The 18,825-nt window shown below is 45.1% G+C and overlaps 1 protein-coding gene across 4 annotated transcripts in view; it reads left to right on the forward strand.

The window, feature by feature from the left end:
* IL17REL (interleukin 17 receptor E like) overlaps positions 1–18,825 on the forward strand; it is a 205,268-nt gene that overhangs the window by 35,801 nt on the left and 150,642 nt on the right. For 2 of the 4 annotated variants that reach the window (XM_069764958.1, XM_069764960.1), the window contains exon 2: positions 7,830–7,901. The exons of the other annotated variants lie outside the window; for them this stretch is intronic. In XM_069764958.1, the coding sequence (XP_069621059.1) occupies positions 7,830–7,901 (72 nt within the window). The remainder of the gene's footprint in view (positions 1–7,829; positions 7,902–18,825) is intronic. 4 annotated transcript variants of the gene reach the window in all.

The following is an 18,825-nucleotide window of genomic DNA, read 5'->3' on the forward strand; positions in this document are numbered from 1 at the left end:
GGAACCGGTAAGACTGTTCCAGGGACCACGGGTGAAGGAAAATCGCTTAAAACTGTGGGGGAGGAGTCCAGGACTGCTCGCACTCCGAGACCAAGAGTATTGGACGGTGGTCTCAGTAGGGGACCTGTTAGGTGTTTCCGCTGCCATGAGAAGGGTCATGTTTCTGCGAACTGTCCTGTTACCGCTGAACCCATGCAGTGCGACGTTATAGACTCTAGAAAACGCATGTCTTTGGTTACACAGCTAGTGAGTGTGAATGCGGGTCAAAATGATACAGCGAAACACCTGTGTGAATTATCTGTTGATGGGAAAAATGTTGTGGCATTACTAGACTCTGGAAGTGTGGTGACTCTGGTGAAAGCTAGTCTGGTGGCACTTCCGTCTGGTCCGTCTGACAAGTTTTCTGTGACGTGTGTGCATGGTGACACCCGCTCGTACTTAACAGCGGTCATATGGATTTCTACTCCCTATGGGTCAGTGCAACACAAAGTGGGACTCGTTCCTGCATTGTTACAGGATGTAATCCTGGGCAGGGATTTTCCCTATTTCTGGCAGTTGTGGGAGAATCAGTTGCTCCTTCACGGTAGCTGTACCCGTGAATCTTCTCCCATGCCATCTGGAGGTCCCGAGTCCCTAGAGGAGACCCCACAGGAAGATGTTGCTGGGGAGGTTAGTGAATCTAACCTTCAGTACCCCTTCTCAGTCATGGCGGGGGAAACGGAGGAAACTGAGGAACCTCAGCGAGAGGCGGAGGCAGACAGCCATCCGGCACCCTGCCTGCCAGATTTGGGAGTCCAGGTGGATGACTTCCACAGCGAGCAAATGAAAGATCCTACCCTGACTCCGGCTAGGACAAATGTAAAAATGATAGATGGGGTACCCGTAGAACCTGACACTAGGCTAGCGTACCGGTATATGGTTCTTGAAAATGATTTGCTCTACCAGGTAGAAAAAAAAGGGGAAGACACAGTGCAACGGTTAGTGGTACCCAAACCTTATCGGCGGAAGGTACTGGATTTGGCCCACGGACAAATAATGGGGGGACATCTGGGGGTACAGAAAACCACAGAAAGGATATTTTTTTATTGTTTTGTGTGGCCTGGAATACATTATGATGTGCGTAACTATTGTGAGTCCTGTACAGAGTGCCAAATCGCGGCCCCTAAATCTCGGTTCCGTAGCCCTTTGGTACCCCTTCCTATCATTGGGGTCCCTTTTGAGAGAATTGGGATGGATTTGGTTGGGCCCCTTCCCCGATCTGCACGTGGGCACCAACATATCCTCGTCATCGTGGACTATGCCACTCGTTACCCGGAAGCCGTCCGTTTGCGTAACACAGCTACCAAGACGATCGCCAAGGAATTGGTACAAGTGTTTAGTCGGGTGGGAATTCCAAAACAGATACTCACCGACCAGGGGACTCCCTTTATGTCGAGGGTAATGAAGGAGCTCTGCAGGCTCTTACAAATAGACCCGTTGCGTACGTCTGTCTATCACCCTCAAACAGATGGCCTGGTTGAGCGCTTCAACAAAACCTTAAAACAGATGCTCCGGAAGGCGATATACAAAGATGGGAAGAACTGGGATTACTTGTTACCCTATTTGCTGTTTGCCATTAGGGAAGTTCCCCAGTCTTCCACAGGGTTTTCGCCTTTCGAACTGTTGTACGCCCGTCGTCCCCGGGGACTGCTGGACGTTGCAAAAGAAACCTGGGAAGGTCAAGTCACTCCCTTTAAAACGGTGATCGACCATGTAACACAAATGCAGGATCGTATTGCCGCTGTCATGCCCATTGTTAGGGACCATATGTTACAGGCCCAGGAAGCCCAGAGGCAAAGTTATGATAGAGGCGCTAAGGTCCGTACATTTGCACCCGGCGATAGGGTGTTGGTCCTAATCCCTACGGTGGATAGTAAATTCCTGGCGAAATGGCAGGGCCCATTTGAGGTCCGAGAAAGAGTTGGTGAAGTGAACTATAAAGTGTACCAGCCGGGTAAGAGAAAACCGGAACAGATTTATCATGTGAATCTGATAAAATCCTGGAAAGACCGCTCTGCCCTAACGGCGGATCTGCCCAGTCCGGTTTGTTCACCAGGTTGCCGAGACTCTCTCAGAACGACAAAAATGTGAGGTTAAGCAATTTTTGTTACAGAACCGACAGTTTTTCTCCGAAAAACCTGGCCGGACTAAGTTGGTGAAACATGAGATTGTCACAGAGCCTGGCGTCACTGTTCATGTGAAGCCCTACCGGATTCCGGAAGCCCGCCGTGAAGCCGTCTCCCGGGAAGTGATGGCAATGTTGGACTTAGGAGTCATTGAGGAGTCGCACAGCGCCTGGTCCAGTCCAATTGTGTTGATACCTAAACCGGATGGCTCCATCCGGTTTTGTAATGACTTTAGGAAACTGAATGCAGTTTCTAAATTTGATGCGTACCCTATGCCCCGGGTCGATGAGTTGATCGACCGGCTTGGTAAAGCCTGATACATTACGACCCTGGATTTAACAAAGGGGTACTGGCAGATTCCTCTGGCCGAGGCGGCCAGAGAGAAGACGGCATTTGCTACACCGGAAGGTCTGTTCCAGTATGTCTATATGCCGTTTGGGCTTCACGGAGCTCCCGCAACGTTCCAAAGATTGATGGATCGAGTCTTGAGGCCTCACAGACAGTACGCTTCTGCCTACCTGGATGACATCGTAATTTACAGCATGGACTGGGAAACTCATCTCCAGAAGGTACAAGCGGTGATTGATGACCTGCGAGATGCAGGTTTAACGGCAAACCCCAAGAAATGCCACATCGGGCTTGAAGAAGCCCGATACTTGGGCTACGTGATTGGCCGAGGAGTGGTTAAACCCCAGATCGACAAAATACAGGCAATTCAGGGCTGGCCACAACCAGTGAACAAAAAACAAGTACAGGCTTTCCTGGGGATTGCCGGCTATTATCGCCGGTTCATACCCAATTTTGCAGCCATGGCTACTCCCTTGACGGATCTTACCAAGGGGAAGGGTTCCGTCATGGTAAAATGGACCTCAGCTGCTGAAGAGGCCTTCCACAGCCTGAAACGGGCTTTGTGCTCTCAGCCCGTACTAGTGACTCCTGATTTCAGCAGCGAGTTTGTGGTACAAACTGATGCCTCTGATACTGGTGTCGGAGCTGTACTTTCCCAGGTGAGGGATGGAGTCGAACACCCGGTCCTCTACCTCAGTCGGAAACTGAATGTACATGAGCAGAGGTATGTGGTGGTTGAAAAAGAGTGCCTAGCCATTAAATGGGCTCTCGACTCCCTCAAGTATTACCTGGCCGGTAGGAAGTTTAGGCTGGTCATGCCCCTCTCAAGTGGATGCACCTCCACAAAGACCGTAATAGTCGGGTAACCCGGTGGTTCCTTGCCCTGCAGGCTTACTCTTTTACGGTGGAGCACAGACCTGGGGTGCAGATGGGGAACGCCGATGCCCTATCCCGAGTGCACTGTTTCAAGAGTGTTCTTGCTCGACCGGAATGGTCTGAGCAAGGGGGGGGATATGTAAGACTCATGCTGGTGTGGTAGTTGGAGGCAGGTATATCTCGCCCAGGTGTTTGTCCTATGTGAATTAGGCCACTCAGTATCATCAGGGTGCTAATGGGTTAATGATTGCAGGAATAAAAGATGACCAGCTGGGGGTTTCCAGCGTCTGCCTGGGGTACACAGATTGCCTGTCTGTGTGAGACAAACGTGAGTGAGAGCTATGTTCAAGAATTGTGTAATGCTAGCTGGGTGGGAGAAGCCCCCCCAGTTGTTAAGTTAGCAACGTGTTTGTTTAGTTAGTGCCGGACAGGCTAGGATTTATTTTTATGTTTTGTTTTTCTGTGTTGCTTTCACTTTAATAAATCTGACCTGAGGTCAGCCTACTTGGAAACCTGCTGTACGCCTCAGAAATTCAATGCACAAACCACGTGACCTTTGATCCCAGCAAAGGCGATCTCGGAGAGTTTTGTCACAATATATATATATTTTAACTGCAACAACATAATGAACAGCAGAAATGAAGTTACACTTTTTTTGCGACAGACTAGATGTCTCATAGAATAAAGGAAATCCAGCGGAATCTATCCTTTTCGACACCCGAACTGAGCTGCTCATGTCAAACATAAGGGTCAAGGAATTTCTTCAGTAATGACATCACTTCAAATTTACTTCTTGATGAGAACTTTATACAAGCGCATCTTTTAGACAAAAATGTTATTGGGCAAATGTGGGAAAGGCCCTTGACACTGGTATTGTCGATGTTCTGGTGGGAACCCTTCTTTAACCTCACCCTCAAGTTAAATACTTCCCCCCAATCCTGGTCCTAAAATATTTGTATGTTATATACATAAAGGCTGCTGTCGCCAATTTTATCCAATGTATGGTGTAATTGTCTTAATTTAACAATAATATAATTAACACTAGGAGGGTCCTTGAAGCCCCCAAAATCTGGTGATTAACCATACAAAAACTGTGGACAAAATAACAGACCATAAATTACTCCCAGCCGTTACCCCAATGGTGAGCCGCATTGGGGGATAGATGCTCAGGGGGCTGCACACGATGAGGACGCCGCTCTCGTGGGGATTCTGCCTCCACGTCCCAGCTCCACCACCGATGATCCCGGCCACTTGCATCTCCAGCCACCCGGGTGATTGCAACTCCGCTGCCAATCATAGCCTTTCCATGATCCGCTCTACCAACCCCAAGGTAAGCTCAGCAGGTCGATAAGGGGAATGCTCTTGACCTCTTAGGAGCGGGAACTGAAGTATCCCAACCCCTAACCATCCCTATAAAACCCCCTTTTGCATACCCCCACCCCACTAAACCTGTCACCACCCCCTCCAACACATTGTCATGCCGGCCTCTGCCTCCGTGGGGAGAGAGGGAGCAGTTTGCTCCAGCCTTTGCTTTATCATTCTTTAGATGGTAACACTACTGCCCTTTGGCAAGGAGCTCTGGTGTTGTAATCATTAGGATAAGCTTTGCATAATCCTGTAATACATGTTGTACTGTGATGACGTTTCAGTTATTGTTTCCGTGTCTGAATTCCATCAAGATATCAGTTGATCTAGCAAAACAATGAATGTAATTAAACAAAACCCCAATGTACTGATCACACTTCCGAGAGCTAGATATATTCTTATTAGGCAACACCCTAAACTTACTATTGTGGAAACTGAATCAGCAAAATCTATTTAAGGAAACTGAAAGGGTCATAATGGCAAGGACCAAGTCTGTAAAAGTAATATTATCTAAACATAACAAATACCCCACTCTTTTGGTAATAATGTAATGCATATTATTATTGTACTTTAGTTATAAGACATTAACATAAATAACATTTTTATAAAGTTCAGATTTATGCTACTGAATTACTAACATTCAGTGATGCCAAAAAATCTGTATCATTTGCATGGCTCCAAACAAGAAGAATACATCTGTTTTTTAAGGGGAAATTTTATTGTTATTGTATCTTCGACTCTGTCTACCATAAACTTAAAGAGTAACTTTTGTTATTTTTATAAGTCAATTCTACATGCAAAAATAAGCCACTTTGTACTATATCGTATCAGAAAATCAGCTTCTTTCACCTCCTAGACTTATCTTTCACTCTAATTTCACAAGTAAAATCAGTCTTCATTATTGATTTTCACATTAATGAGACAGAAGATGATGGTTGCTGCCTACAAGATTCCATGGAGAGAGGTGTGGATGGAGGAGATAGAGGCAGACACCGGTATTCTGCTGCAAGTTCTCCTGAAACAACCGTTCAGTATTTGGTTAGTATTTTGGCTTACAGATACTGATGTAAAATACTGAATGTGTAACCGTGGCCTTACACCTAACACCCAGACTTGCCATGGCCCAAATTGAACCAGTTCACACTTGCGACATAAAGATTTATTCCCACCTTAGACATACCTCTTTTTGAATCAGGAGCGTCTAAAAGTGATATCTGCCTCTATTTGTGCCTCGCCAGAAATCTTACTCTAGTCAGGGCCTGGAGTAGGATTTGAGGTGCAGTGAATGCCACCTTTTGTCATGAATTTGATAAGGGTAAGTTGCCACTTCCCCTTCCTGGCCCAGCTCTGTTCACGTTGTTGAAGCTGGGCGAAAATGGCTTGAAAACACCAAAAGTCACAACATTTTAGGGGAGCATCGCATTTCCCCAAAACTTTGCAACTTTTCAAAGCTTTTTAAGGTAGAATTCAGGTAAAAGCTTTAATAAATCGGGCCCTTAGAGGATATCTAGAGGATATGCCCTAAATATGCCCTAAATGTCTGATAGATGTGGGTCTCCATGCTTTTTCGTGTATGACTGTTTCCTGAACTTCCAAAGAAGAGAATGAGGAGACCTGCATACATCTATACTTGCACAGCTCTAAAGATACCATATGTTTTAAGTAGACCCATGTTTGGAAGTAAAAACAGCCAAATACATGAGGCATCTGTCAGACAAATATTTGTTTGGCAGGCAGCTATTTCTTCTCACAACTCCTTAGGCTAGGTTCACATTGCGTTAGGGCAATCCGTTAAGCGCATAGCGCTAACGCAATGTTTGTTTAGGGTCGGCGTTCGGCGTCCCCGCTAGCGCAGATCCCCGATCTGCGCTAGCGAGGGACGGACCTCGGACGCACCTCGGACGCTGCAAGCATCGTCTGAGGTCCGTCACAAAAGAACGGCACATAGCTAGCGCGTGCCAAAAATGGCATGCGCTATCGATGCGCTACAGGCAGAAATCACATTGCTGTCAATGGGTGCACTAACGGACCCGTTGCACGGCGTTAATTGCGACATTTTCGCCATGCAACACACTCTCGTTAGCGTTAACTCATTAACGCAATGTGAAACTAGCCTTACATATCATTACTCAGCCGTTATTCACTTGGGAGCCATCTCTAATAGTGTCTTGACTCCTCCAAAAGGATCGGGTATTGAAATTCCAATTGCTAATCCTTCACTCTCTGTCCCCCTGGAGAGTTGGGAGGCATATATGCACAACAGATAGTCCATCAGTCCTTCCAAAATTGTGAGAATCAGACCACCTTTATCTATGTATATGTCAGTCTTTGGTCGAAGTCACATTAGCGTATCACATCCGATGCGAGAACATCGAAGGCTATATGCTCTGCTGCGAGCGTGAGCCGAGTGTCAGTGCTCTGTCCTCCGATCTTCTCACATGACAGGATTGGAGCACAGCTGCGGAGGAGACAGATAAATTAATGTATCCATCTTCTGCATTGCCAGCGTCCACGGGAATTGCACTGCACTTGGGTGATATCCGCCATTGAGAATACAAGCATAAGATTAACTTGGTACAAATGCAATCCAATTTTGAATCGAACTGCATTCATCCGATTTCATCGCATATGGAAGTGAGCCCTAAGGCTGTATTAACACTAGTGTTTGTAAAAACAGCAAACAGATTAGTTTGATCTTCAAATCAGACCTAATTTGGACTTGTTCCTGCTATTTTTTTGATGACCATTGGTAATTTGAAGGATCTTTGAAAACTGCATTAAGGCTTTAAGGAATCCGTGTGAATTTCTTCTAAAAATTTTGCCTGCAACATCTTAGTGTAATGACACGGATTCATCATAACTGTGATATTCTGATCATAATTCTAATCCCTCATTCAGAGTCAATAATAACATTTCTGTCTTCGACATCCCCCCAAAAAAAATTATGTTAATCAATATGCGCAACTCACACTGTAAGAAGAAATGCCATCATTTAGCGACTTCTATGGAATTACGGTAATTAAAAATTTGTAACTCTTGCTGCCTCTGTACTGTGAGTTGTGAATGGTCTTGCAGCTCCTGTCCCTGGAAGAGAAAGAAGCTATGTTGACAACCTGTGGCCAGGTGTGGCACTGTTTATGGATGAAAGTAAGTATGCACTTGTAATCCTGTACAATCCTTTTAACCCCTTCCCCAGGAAGCCTGTTTTCACCTTCCTAACTAGGCCAAATTTTTCAAATCTGATGTGTCAATTTATGAGGTAAGAACTCTGGAATACTTCTTCATATCCCAGTGGTCCTCAGATTGTATTTTTTATACATTTTACTGTATATTAGTAGTAAATTTAGGTTGATATGTTTTGTAATTATTTATGAAAATATCTAAAAGTTGATGAAAATTTAGAAAAATTTGCAGTTCTGAAATGTTATTATAAAATTAAACTAGGTAATCCTATCACTCATCATTTTGTATATATATTTTTGTTAGCATTTTAGAACGGTTAGCAGCGATTTTTCATTTTTTTTCAGCAAACTTTACAAAACCTATCTTTTTAGGGACCACTTCACTTTTGAAGTGACTTTCAGGCCAAGGTCCCACTTACCGTATGGAAAATTGTCCCGAGTCTCCCTGCCGAGAGTCGCACAAGTGTTCTCCATATGGTCATCCGTGTGTAATGCATTTGCAATACGATGATGCGATTTTCTCGCACCTATGCATCCATATGACATGCGTATGATATGCGTATGGCTTTACATTTCTCACTGCTTTTCCCTATTGAATTTTATGGCTTAATGGGCTTAAATGAGGAAAATGGTTGTGTATTTGTCGCAAGCTACACTGATGGTCCGTGTGGTGTCCTTGTTTTTCTCGTACCCACAGACTTGCATTGGTGAGACTCGGGCTATATACACGTACAATCGCAGCATGCAGCAATTTCACTCGCACGCTGAATACGCTCAAGAAAAAAAACGGTGATGTGAGCTGCCCCATAGATTAACAGTAGTCCATGTGCTATGCAATGTTTTCTCACATAGCACTCGTCTGTATTCTACCGTAGAGTGACCCCGGCCTTAGTGACGTTTATGTCAGACCCCCCCCTTCCCCTCCTCAACAAAATCCAGTTTTAAAAATTATACCTCTGAAAGTAGTCAGAAAAGCACTCAAAAAATGTTAGCCTTTTAGGTGCAAAGTAGAATGAATGAAAAATTATGTTTTTTTCAATCAAAATGTTGGATTTCCAACTGTCAATCCTTGCGTTCTTCCCAGGGATGCATCATCGCTAGAGTGTTCCTTTGGATGCGGGTGTGGGGAGAGATAGCTGTAGGATAAATGATTGTTCGGCCGACATTTGTCTAATGTGTATGGAGGACTTTTTAGTGAAACACAGGATTGTAGAGGAAAGTTGAACTTCCCGTAATTGCTCCACCTCCAAATTGTTAAAATAATGCTTTTTATTGACATAATTAAAACGTTATAATCCAAGTGAAAAAAAGTAGAAAAAAATCTTCTGGGGCACAAGAAGTAAATGTTCTAATAGAAGAGTTATACTTATTAAATATATGCACTACCTGTAGAATAAAATAAAAAGCAAGGAGGAAATAAGACAGACTGGCTGGGTTTTGTGTGCAATATGCTATGAATAATAGACTTCCTTGTTTGACTGCAGTGCAAAATCCTGTTTGAGGAAGTAGAAGCAAAAAAACATTCAAAGCAAGTCATTTAGTGCTTTATGCTTTAGGCATTTAGACTATTTAGAGTATGAACTACCTCCATTGTAACAATGTCATTATATATCATGAAGATCTATTTATGTGCTTGGGAACTTTCACACATATTGGATTTGCAGAAAAGTTTTGCAGTAAATCAGGATAAAGTTCCTGGGGAATTTATAGCCGCAAATCTGCACCAAAGTTTCTGGATTTTGTTATAGATTTCCCTGCAGAAAACAGCGCCTCAAATCAACCAAACATTACACCCACCTTCACTGTACCTCCCACGGCAATGCCTCATAGGTGACTCCTTTACTGGTATCTCTGCATGTCATGCCTTTTTTGCTGATGTCTTGTTATATGTGTAATGCCGTGACTGGAGAACCATGTACTTGAGACCAGCATGGGACCATGCATGAATGTATTTTGGAGTAAGGCTAGGTTCAGATTGCGTTAGCGCAATCCGCTAGCGCTAAACGGATTGTACTAACGCAATGTGATATAAAGGGGTCGCGTTAAACGTCCCCGCTCTGGCAGATCTCCGATCTGCGAGAGCGCGGAACGGACCGCGGGCACGCCTCGGACGCTGCAAGCAGCGTCCGCGGCGCTCCACAAAACACCGGCACATCGCTAGCGCGTGCCGAAAATGGCACGCGCTAGTGATGCGCGTCCCCATTGCTGTTAATGGGCGCACTAACGGACGCGTTGCACAGCGTTAATTTCGCCGTGCAACGTTGTCCGTTAGCGCGGTCCCATTAACGCAATGGGAACCTAGCCTCAGTATTTTGTTGCAGATAGCAAAAACTACTCAGTTGGCTCCCTTGTTGAATTCAATGGTGAAAATCCTCACCAAATCTGCTACAAAACCATGGAATACGTTGTCATGCTGAAAATGCTAAAATCTGAAATTGACGTTAGCTTCTGTATAGTAATTGCTGGCAGCATGTACAGTTGTATCCAAGAGTGCAGAAATTGACACAGATTTTGGTTTTTAAAAAGTTTGATGCTTTGGTATTTTTCACCTTATTTGACTGCCGTCACACTAGCAGTATTTGGTCAGTATTCCACATCAGTATTTGTAAGCCAAAACCAGGAGTGGAACAATTAGAGGAAAAGTATAATAGAAACATATGCACCACTTCTGTATTTATCACCCACTCCTGGTTTTGGCTTACAAATACTGATGTCAAATACTGACCAAATACTGCTAGTGTGACGGCAGCCTTAGTCAGATACTTACTGAAATACAATTATCAAGAAAAGCACATCCAGCCCATGAATGGCTGTGCTTCCCAGGACTCACATCCAAAGATGATATTGCATATTTTTTTATTTGATAAGTTAATATAGAGGAGATACAATGTGTTTCAGATACAGTATATATCCTTCTTCATGTATCTTCAGGTATCATAAAAACACAGTACAAATCCTACTGGTATAAAATTCAATCACACTTATAAATAGTAGCAAACCTTTTATCTCAGTCTCAGAAACTGAATTTGGGGTGTGGACCAAGTTCAGGAGCACACCCACTGATTGATGCAGCCTTGTCAACATTGATGAAAAAAAAAGCAACAAAAAAAAAGTTTAACCCCTTAGTGACAGAGCCAATTTGGTACTTAATGACCAGGCCAATTTTTGCAATTCTGACCACTGTCACTTTATAAGGTTATAACTCTGGAACGCTTCAACGGATCCCGCTGATTCTGAGATTGTTTTTTCATGACATATTGTACTTCATGTTAGTGGTAACATTTCTTCGATATTACTTGCGATTATTTATGAAAAAAACGGAAATATGGCGAAAATTTTTAAAATTTTGCAATTTTCAAACTTTGTATTTTTATGCCCTTAAATCAGAGAGATATGTCACGAAAAATAGTTAATAAATAACATTTCCAACATGTCTACTTTACATCAGCACAATTTTGGAAACAAATTTTTTTTTTGTTAGGGAGTTATAAGGGTTAAAAGTTGACCAGCAATTTCTCATTTTTACAACACCATTTTTTTTTAGGGACCACATCACATTTGAAGTCATTTTGAGGGGTCTATATGATAGAAAATAATGAAGTGTGACACCATTCTAAAAACTACACCCCTCAAGGTTCTCAAAACCACATTCAAGAAGTTTATTAACCCTTTACGTGCTTCACAGGAACTGAAACAATGTGGAAGGAAAAAATGAACATTTAACTTTTTTTTGCAAACATCTTAATTCAGCACCATTTTTTTTATTTTCCCAAGTGTAAAAACAGAAATGTAACCATAAATTTTGTTATGCAATTTCTCCTGAATACGCCAATACCCCATATGTGGGGGTAAACCACTTTTTGGGCACACCGCAGAACTTAGAAGTGAAGGAGCGCCGTTTAACTTTTTCAATGCAGAATTGGCTGGAATTGAGATCGGACGCCATGTCACGTTTAGAGAGCCCCTGATGTGCCTAAACAGTGGAAACTCCCCACAAGTGACACCATTTTGGAAACTAGACCCCTTAAGGAACTTATCTAGATGTGTGGTGAGCACTTTGAACCCCCAAGTGCTTCACAGAAGTTTATAACGTAGAGCCGTGAAAATAAAAAATCGCTTTTGTTTACACAAAAATGATCTTTTCGCCCACAAATTTTTATTTTCACAAGGGTAACAGGAGAAATTGGACCACAAAAGTTGTTGTGCGATTTCTCCTGAATACGTCGATACCCCATATGTGGGGGTAAACCACTGTTTGGGCGCACCGCAGAGCTTGGAAGTGAAGGAGCGCCGTTTAACTTTTTCAATGTAGAATTGGCTGGAATTGAGATCGGACGCCATGTCGCGTTTGGAGAGCCTCTGATGTGCCTAAACAGTGGAAACCCCCCACAAGTGACCCCATTTTGGAAACTAGACCCCTTAAGGAACATATCTAGATGTGTGGTGAGCACTTTGAACCCCCATGTGCTTCACAGAAGTTTATAATGTAGAGCCGTGAAAAAAAAAATCACATTTTTTCTACAAAAATGATCTTTTTGCCCACAAATTTTTATTTTCACAAGGGTAACAGGAGAAATTAGACCACAAAAGTTGTTGTGCAATTTCTCCTGAGTACGCCGATACCCAATATGTGGGGGTAAACCACTGTTAGGGCGCACCGCAGAGCTTGGAAGAGAAAGAGTGCCGTTTTACTTTTTCAATGTAGAATTGGCTGGAATTGAGATCGGACGCCATGTCGCGTTTGGAGAGCCTCTGATGTGCCTAAACAGTGGAAACCCCCCACAAGTGACCCCATTTTGGAAACTAGACCCCTTAAGGAACATATCTAGATGTGTGGTGAGCACTTTGAACCCCCATGTGCTTCACAGAAGTTTATAATGTAGAGCCGTGAAAAAAAAAATCACATTTTTTCTACAAAAATGATCTTTTTGCCCACAAATTTTTATTTTCACAAGGGTAACAGGAGAAATTAGACCACAAAAGTTGTTGTGCAATTTCTCCTGAGTACGCCGATACCCAATATGTGGGGGTAAACCACTGTTAGGGCGCACCGCAGAGCTTGGAAGAGAAGGAGTGCAGTTTTACTTTTTCAATGTAGAATTGTCTGGAATTGAGATTGGAGGCCATGTCGCGTTTGGAGAGCCCCTGATGTGCCTAAACAGTGGAAACCCCCAACAATTGACACCATTTTGGAAACTAGACCCCTTAAGGAACTTATCTAGATGTGTGGCGAGCACTTTGAACCCCCATGTGCTTCACAGAAGTTTATAACGTAGAGCCGTGAAAAAAAAAATTGCATTTTTTCTACAAAAATGATCTTTTTGCCCACAAATTTTTATTTTCACAAGGGTAACAGGAGAAATTAGACCACAAAAGTTGTTGTGCAATTTCTCCTGAGTACGTCGATACCCAATATGTGGGGGTAAACCACTGTTTGGGCGCACCGCAGAGCTTGGAAGAGAAAGAGTGGCGTTTTACTTTTTCAATGTAGAATTGGCTGGAATTGAGATCGGACGCCATGTCGAGTTTGGAGAGCCCCTGATGTGCCTAAACAGTAGAAATCCCCCACAAGTGACCCCATTTTGGAAACTAGACCCCCCATGGAACTTATCTAGATGTGTGGTGAGAACCTTGAATGCCCAAGTGCTTCACAGAAGTTTATAATGCAGAGCCGTGAAAATAAAAAATATTTTTTTTTTCCACAAAAAAGATTTTTTAGCCCCCAAGTTTTTATTTTCACAAGGGTAACAAGAGAAATTGGACCCCAAACGTTGTTGTCCAATTTGTCCTGAGTATGCTGGTACCCCATATGTGGGGGTAAACTACTGTTTGGGCGCACGGCAGAGCTCGGAAGGAAGGAGCGCCGTTTTGGAATGCAGACTTTGATAGAATGGTCTGCGGGTATTATGTTGCGTTTGCAGAGCCCCTGATGTACCTAACCAGTAGAAACCCTCCACAAGTGACCCCATTTTGGAAACTAGACCCCCCAAGGAACTTATCTAGATTTGTGGTGAGAACTTTGAATGCCCAAGTGCTTCACAGAAGTTTAGAATGCAGAGTCGTGAAAATAAAAAATATTTTTTTTTCCACAAAAAAGATATTGTAGCCCCCAAGTTTTTATTTTCACAAGGGTAACAGGAGAAATTGGACTGCAATAGTTGTTGTCCAATTTATCCTGAGTACGCTGATGCACTATATGTGGGGGTAAACCACTGTTTGGGCGCACGGCAGAGCTCGGAAGGGAAGGAGCGCCTTTTTGGAATGCAGACTTTGATAGAATGGTCTGTGGGCATTATGTTGCGATTGCAGAGCCCCTGATGTACCTAAACTGTAGTAACCCCCCACAAGTGACCCCATTTTGGAAACTAGACCCCCCAAGGAACTTATCTAGATGTGTGGTGAGAACTTTGAATGCCCAAGTGCTTCACAGAAGTTTAGAATGCAGAGTCGTGAAAATAAAAAATATTTTTTTTTCCACAAAAAAGATATTTTAGCCCCCAAGTTTTTATTTTAACAAGGGTAACAGGAGAAATTGGACTGCAATAGTTGTTGTCCAATTTATCCCGAGTACGCTGATGCGCCATATGTGGGGGTAAACCACTGTTTGGGCGCACGGCAGAGCTCGGAAGGGAAGGAGCGCCTCTTTGGAATGCAGACTTTGATAGAATGGTCTGTGGGCATTATGTTGCGATTGCAGAGCCCCTGATGTACCTAAACTGTAGTTACCCCCCACAAGTGACCCCATTTTGGAAAATAGACCCCCCAAGGAACTTATCTAGATGTGTGGTGAAAACTTTGAATGCCCAAGTGCTTCACAGAAGTTTAGAATGCAGAGTCGTGAAAATAAAAAATATTTTTTTTTCCACAAAAAAGATATTGTAGCCCCCAAGTTTTTATTTTCACAAGGGTAACAAGAGAAATTGGACCCCAGAAGTTGTTGTCCAATTTATCCCGAGTACGCTGATGCCCCATATGTGGGGGTAACCCACTGTTTGGGCGCACGGCAGAGCTCAGAAGGGAGGGAGCACCATTTGACTTTTTGAGCGCAAAATTGGCTGTCGTGTTTGGAGACCCCCTGATGTACCTAAACAGTGGAAACCCCCCAATTCTAGCTCCAACCCAAACCCCAACACATCCCTAACCCTAATCCCAACCTGATCCATAATCCTAATCACTAACCCTAACGATAATCCCAACCCTTACCCCAAAACAACCCTAATGTCAACCCTTACCATAACCCTAATCAAAACCCTAAATCCAACACAACCCTAATCCTAATCTCAACCCTAACCTCAAACCTAACCCTAATCCCAATACACCCCTAATCACAACCCTAACCTTAACCCTAATCCCAAACCTAACCCTAATCCCAAGCGTAACCCTAATGCCAACCCTAACCCTAATACCAACCCTAATCCAAACCCTAACCCTAATCCCAGCTCTAACCCTAACTTTAGCCCCAACCCTAGCCCTAACTTTAGCCCCAACCCTAACCCTAGCCCTAAGGCTACTTTCACACTTGCGTCGTTTGGCATCCGTCGCAATCCATCGTTTTGGACAAGAAACGGATCCTGCAAATGTGCCCGCAGGATGCGTTTTTTGCCCATAGACTTGTATTGCCGACGGATCGTGACGGATGGCCACACGTCGCGTCCGTCGTGCACTGGATCAGTTGTGTTTTGGCGGACCGTCGGCACAAAAAAACGTTCAATGAAACGTTTTTTTGTACGTCGCATCCGCCATTTCTGACCGCGCATGTGTGGCCGTAACTCCGCCCCCTCCTCCCCAGGACATAGATTGGGCAGCAGATGCTTTGAAAAACTACAGCTGCTGCCCACGTTGTGCACAATTTTCACAACGTGCGTCGGTATGTCGGGCCGACGCATTGCGACGGCCCCGTACCGACGTAAGTGTGAAAGAAGCCTAACCCTAAATTTAGCCCCAACCCTAACCCTAAATTTAGCCCCAACCCTAACCCTAAATTTAGCCCCAACCCTAGCCCTAACCCTAACCCTAGCCCTAACCCTAGCCCTAACCCTACCCCTAACCCTACCCCTACCCCTAACCCTACCCTTACCCCTACCCCTACCCCTAACCCTAACCCTAACCCTAACCCTACCCCTAACTCTACCCCTAACCCTAACCCTACCCCTAACCCTACCCCTAACCCTACCCCTAACCCTAACCCTAACCCTACCCCTAACCCTACCCCTAACCCTAACCCTAACCCTACCCCTAACCCTAATTTTAGCCCCAACTGCTGTTCTCCTGCCGGCCGGCAGATGGAGACAGATGGCGGGCGCACTGCGCATGCGCCCGCCATTTTCTTCTGCCAGCGGCCAGGAGGAGCAGCAAGAGGATCCAGGGACACAGGTGAGTATTGTAGGGTCCCCGAATCCCCCTATTTCTCTGTCCTCTGATGTGCGATCACATCAGAGGACAGAGAATTACACTTTACTTTTTTTTTTTTTTTGCGGTCGCCGGTAAACAGTTAATTACCGGCGATCGCAAAACAGGGGTCGGTAAAACCGACCCCGATCATGCTCTTTGGGGTCTCGGCTACCCCCGGCAGCCGAGACCCCAAAGATTCTCGCGGGGCCGGCCGGCGGGCGCACTGCACATGCGCCCGCCATTTTTAAGATGGCGGCGCCCACCGGGAGCCACGAGGAGCATCGGGGGAGCTAGGTGAGTATTGGGGGGCCACCTGGGACCCCTTTTCTCTGTTCTCCGATGTGCGATCACATCGGAGGACAGAGAAATTAAAAAGAGATCGCGTTTTTTTTTTTTTTTGCGATCGCCGGTAAACGGTTAATTACCGGCGATCGCAAATGCGGGGTGGGTTAAAAAACCCCCGAATCATGTTCTCTGGGGTCTCGGCTACCCCCGGCAGCTGAGACCCCGGAGAAAATCGGCCTCAGGGGGGCGCTATTCACTTTTTCCACAGAGCCTTGTGCAGGCATGTACTACGGAGGACAGAGAATGAACTTCAATCCAATATTGCAGCCAGCATGCAGCCAGCGGGTAAGGAAAGGGTGTATCAAACACCCGAAAACCCCGCCTCCATGGCTGAAGATTGTTCCCTCGAAATTCAGGTGACAGTGTCCCTTTAAGTACCCTTAGCGGCCGCCGTTAAAAGGCGTATCGGCGGTCGCTAAGGGGTTAAACTCTCTCTATGATATCATTCAATCTATTTGGATATAATGTTCCCAAACGATATATCTAAAACGTTTCTTTCCGGCTTAAAAGCCCATTCCTGTTTGCAACACCAGAGGGTATCTGCTCCGCCAGAGTTACTTTTATGTTAAAAATTTTATGTTTAATTAGCAGATACCTTGAGAGACTATGTTTTAAAAATCATTTTTCTCTTCGCCACGACAGCACCCACTTGAGAGAGGGGATCCGCCCCTAGGAACAGGAAACCCTATGGAGAGAATAAAAGGGGCGGTCCCCCTCGCTCCCACAGTTGGTTTCCTGTTCCTACGGGAGACCTGGAGAGAAGAGGATTCCCAGCCTGGACGCCGCTTGCGCGGTTTACCTGACGGCAAGGGCTCCAGAGCTGGAAGCAGCGTCGGGGGTCCTGTCTCAGCTTCCCCCCTCTGCTGGCAGGTACCGTGAGGCCAGGATCGGGGAGTCGCCTGGCTCACGGAGAGGCATCCAGCAGACCTGCGGGCCGGACCGCTGGGGTAAGATCCTGTGACGCCAGCCTTGGGTGGCGCACAGGCAGCATGGGGCCCAGTAATTCTCCCCCGGAAGTATTACTACACTTCCGGGGTGATAGAGGAGGAGGACGGCGCCTGCGCGATCGCTGGGTGGGAGCGCAGGCGCGCACAGCAGAGCCGCAACCCGGATGTAGTGGTCACTTCCGGGTGCGGCAGGAAGAAGATGGCGGCCCCCATAACAAAAGGACGCCGGCGCTGATTCCCGGCGTCCATCATGGCATCTCCTCAAGAGACAACGTTGCCTTCTTCTGAGGTTAACGCTGTCACACCAGGAAGCCGGACTAGCAGCCGCAGATCATCCTCCAAGAGCACCAGGGAAAAGAGATCGGACCGGTCGGTTCCTCCATCTGTGCCTCCGTCTCCTCCTCTCCAGCCGGTATTATGACAGCTTCAGGGGTGAGTGTATGTCTACCCTATTCTAAGCTGATTATACTCCCTCTTTCGTCTAATTCCCTAGGTTAAAAGAACAGGGAAATCAAAACATAAGCAATGTGCCTTATGCTCTCAGCCGCTCCCGGATACCTACTTAAAAAAGTTATGCCAGTCTTGCATCGAATCCACCTTACGAGAGGAGTCTTCAGTAAGGTCGGATGATATACGTAGTATGATAAGAGAGGAGTTGCGAGCCTTTCGAAACTCGGATAAAATTCCTGGAAGTAGGAAGAAATACAGCTCTCCTATATCTGAACAGTCATCTGAGGTTGAGGATAAAGAGTCGGACAGTTCCCAAGAGGTTATATCCTCGGAGGGTGAACAGGATACATGTTTCCCTACAGAAAGCATTGACAATTTAGTCAGATCAGTACGTAACACCATGGGTATAGAAGATACTAAGACCCTTAAAACACCACAGGACGTGATGTTTGCTGGCCTGTCCGAGAAAAAGAGACCTTCATTTCCTATTATTCCAGCAATAAAGGAGTTAGTTAAAAAAGAGTGGGAAAGCCAGGGGCAAAGAGGGTTGCCATCTTCCTCAAAACGTCGCTATCCCTTTAATGACGAGGATTTCTCCAAATGGGTAAAAGCCCCAAAAGTAGATGCGGCAGTGGCATCCACTTCTAAGAAATCTTTATTGCCTGTTGAAGATTCAGGATCCCTGCAAGACCCGCTCGATCGGAAAGCAGATTCCCTTTTAAAAAGAGCTTGGGAATCCTGTACAGGAACCTTTAA

The sequence above is a fragment of the Ranitomeya imitator genome, chromosome 4 (assembly GCF_032444005.1).
Source record: "Ranitomeya imitator isolate aRanImi1 chromosome 4, aRanImi1.pri, whole genome shotgun sequence".
NCBI classification, from domain to species: Eukaryota; Metazoa; Chordata; class Amphibia; order Anura; family Dendrobatidae; genus Ranitomeya; species Ranitomeya imitator.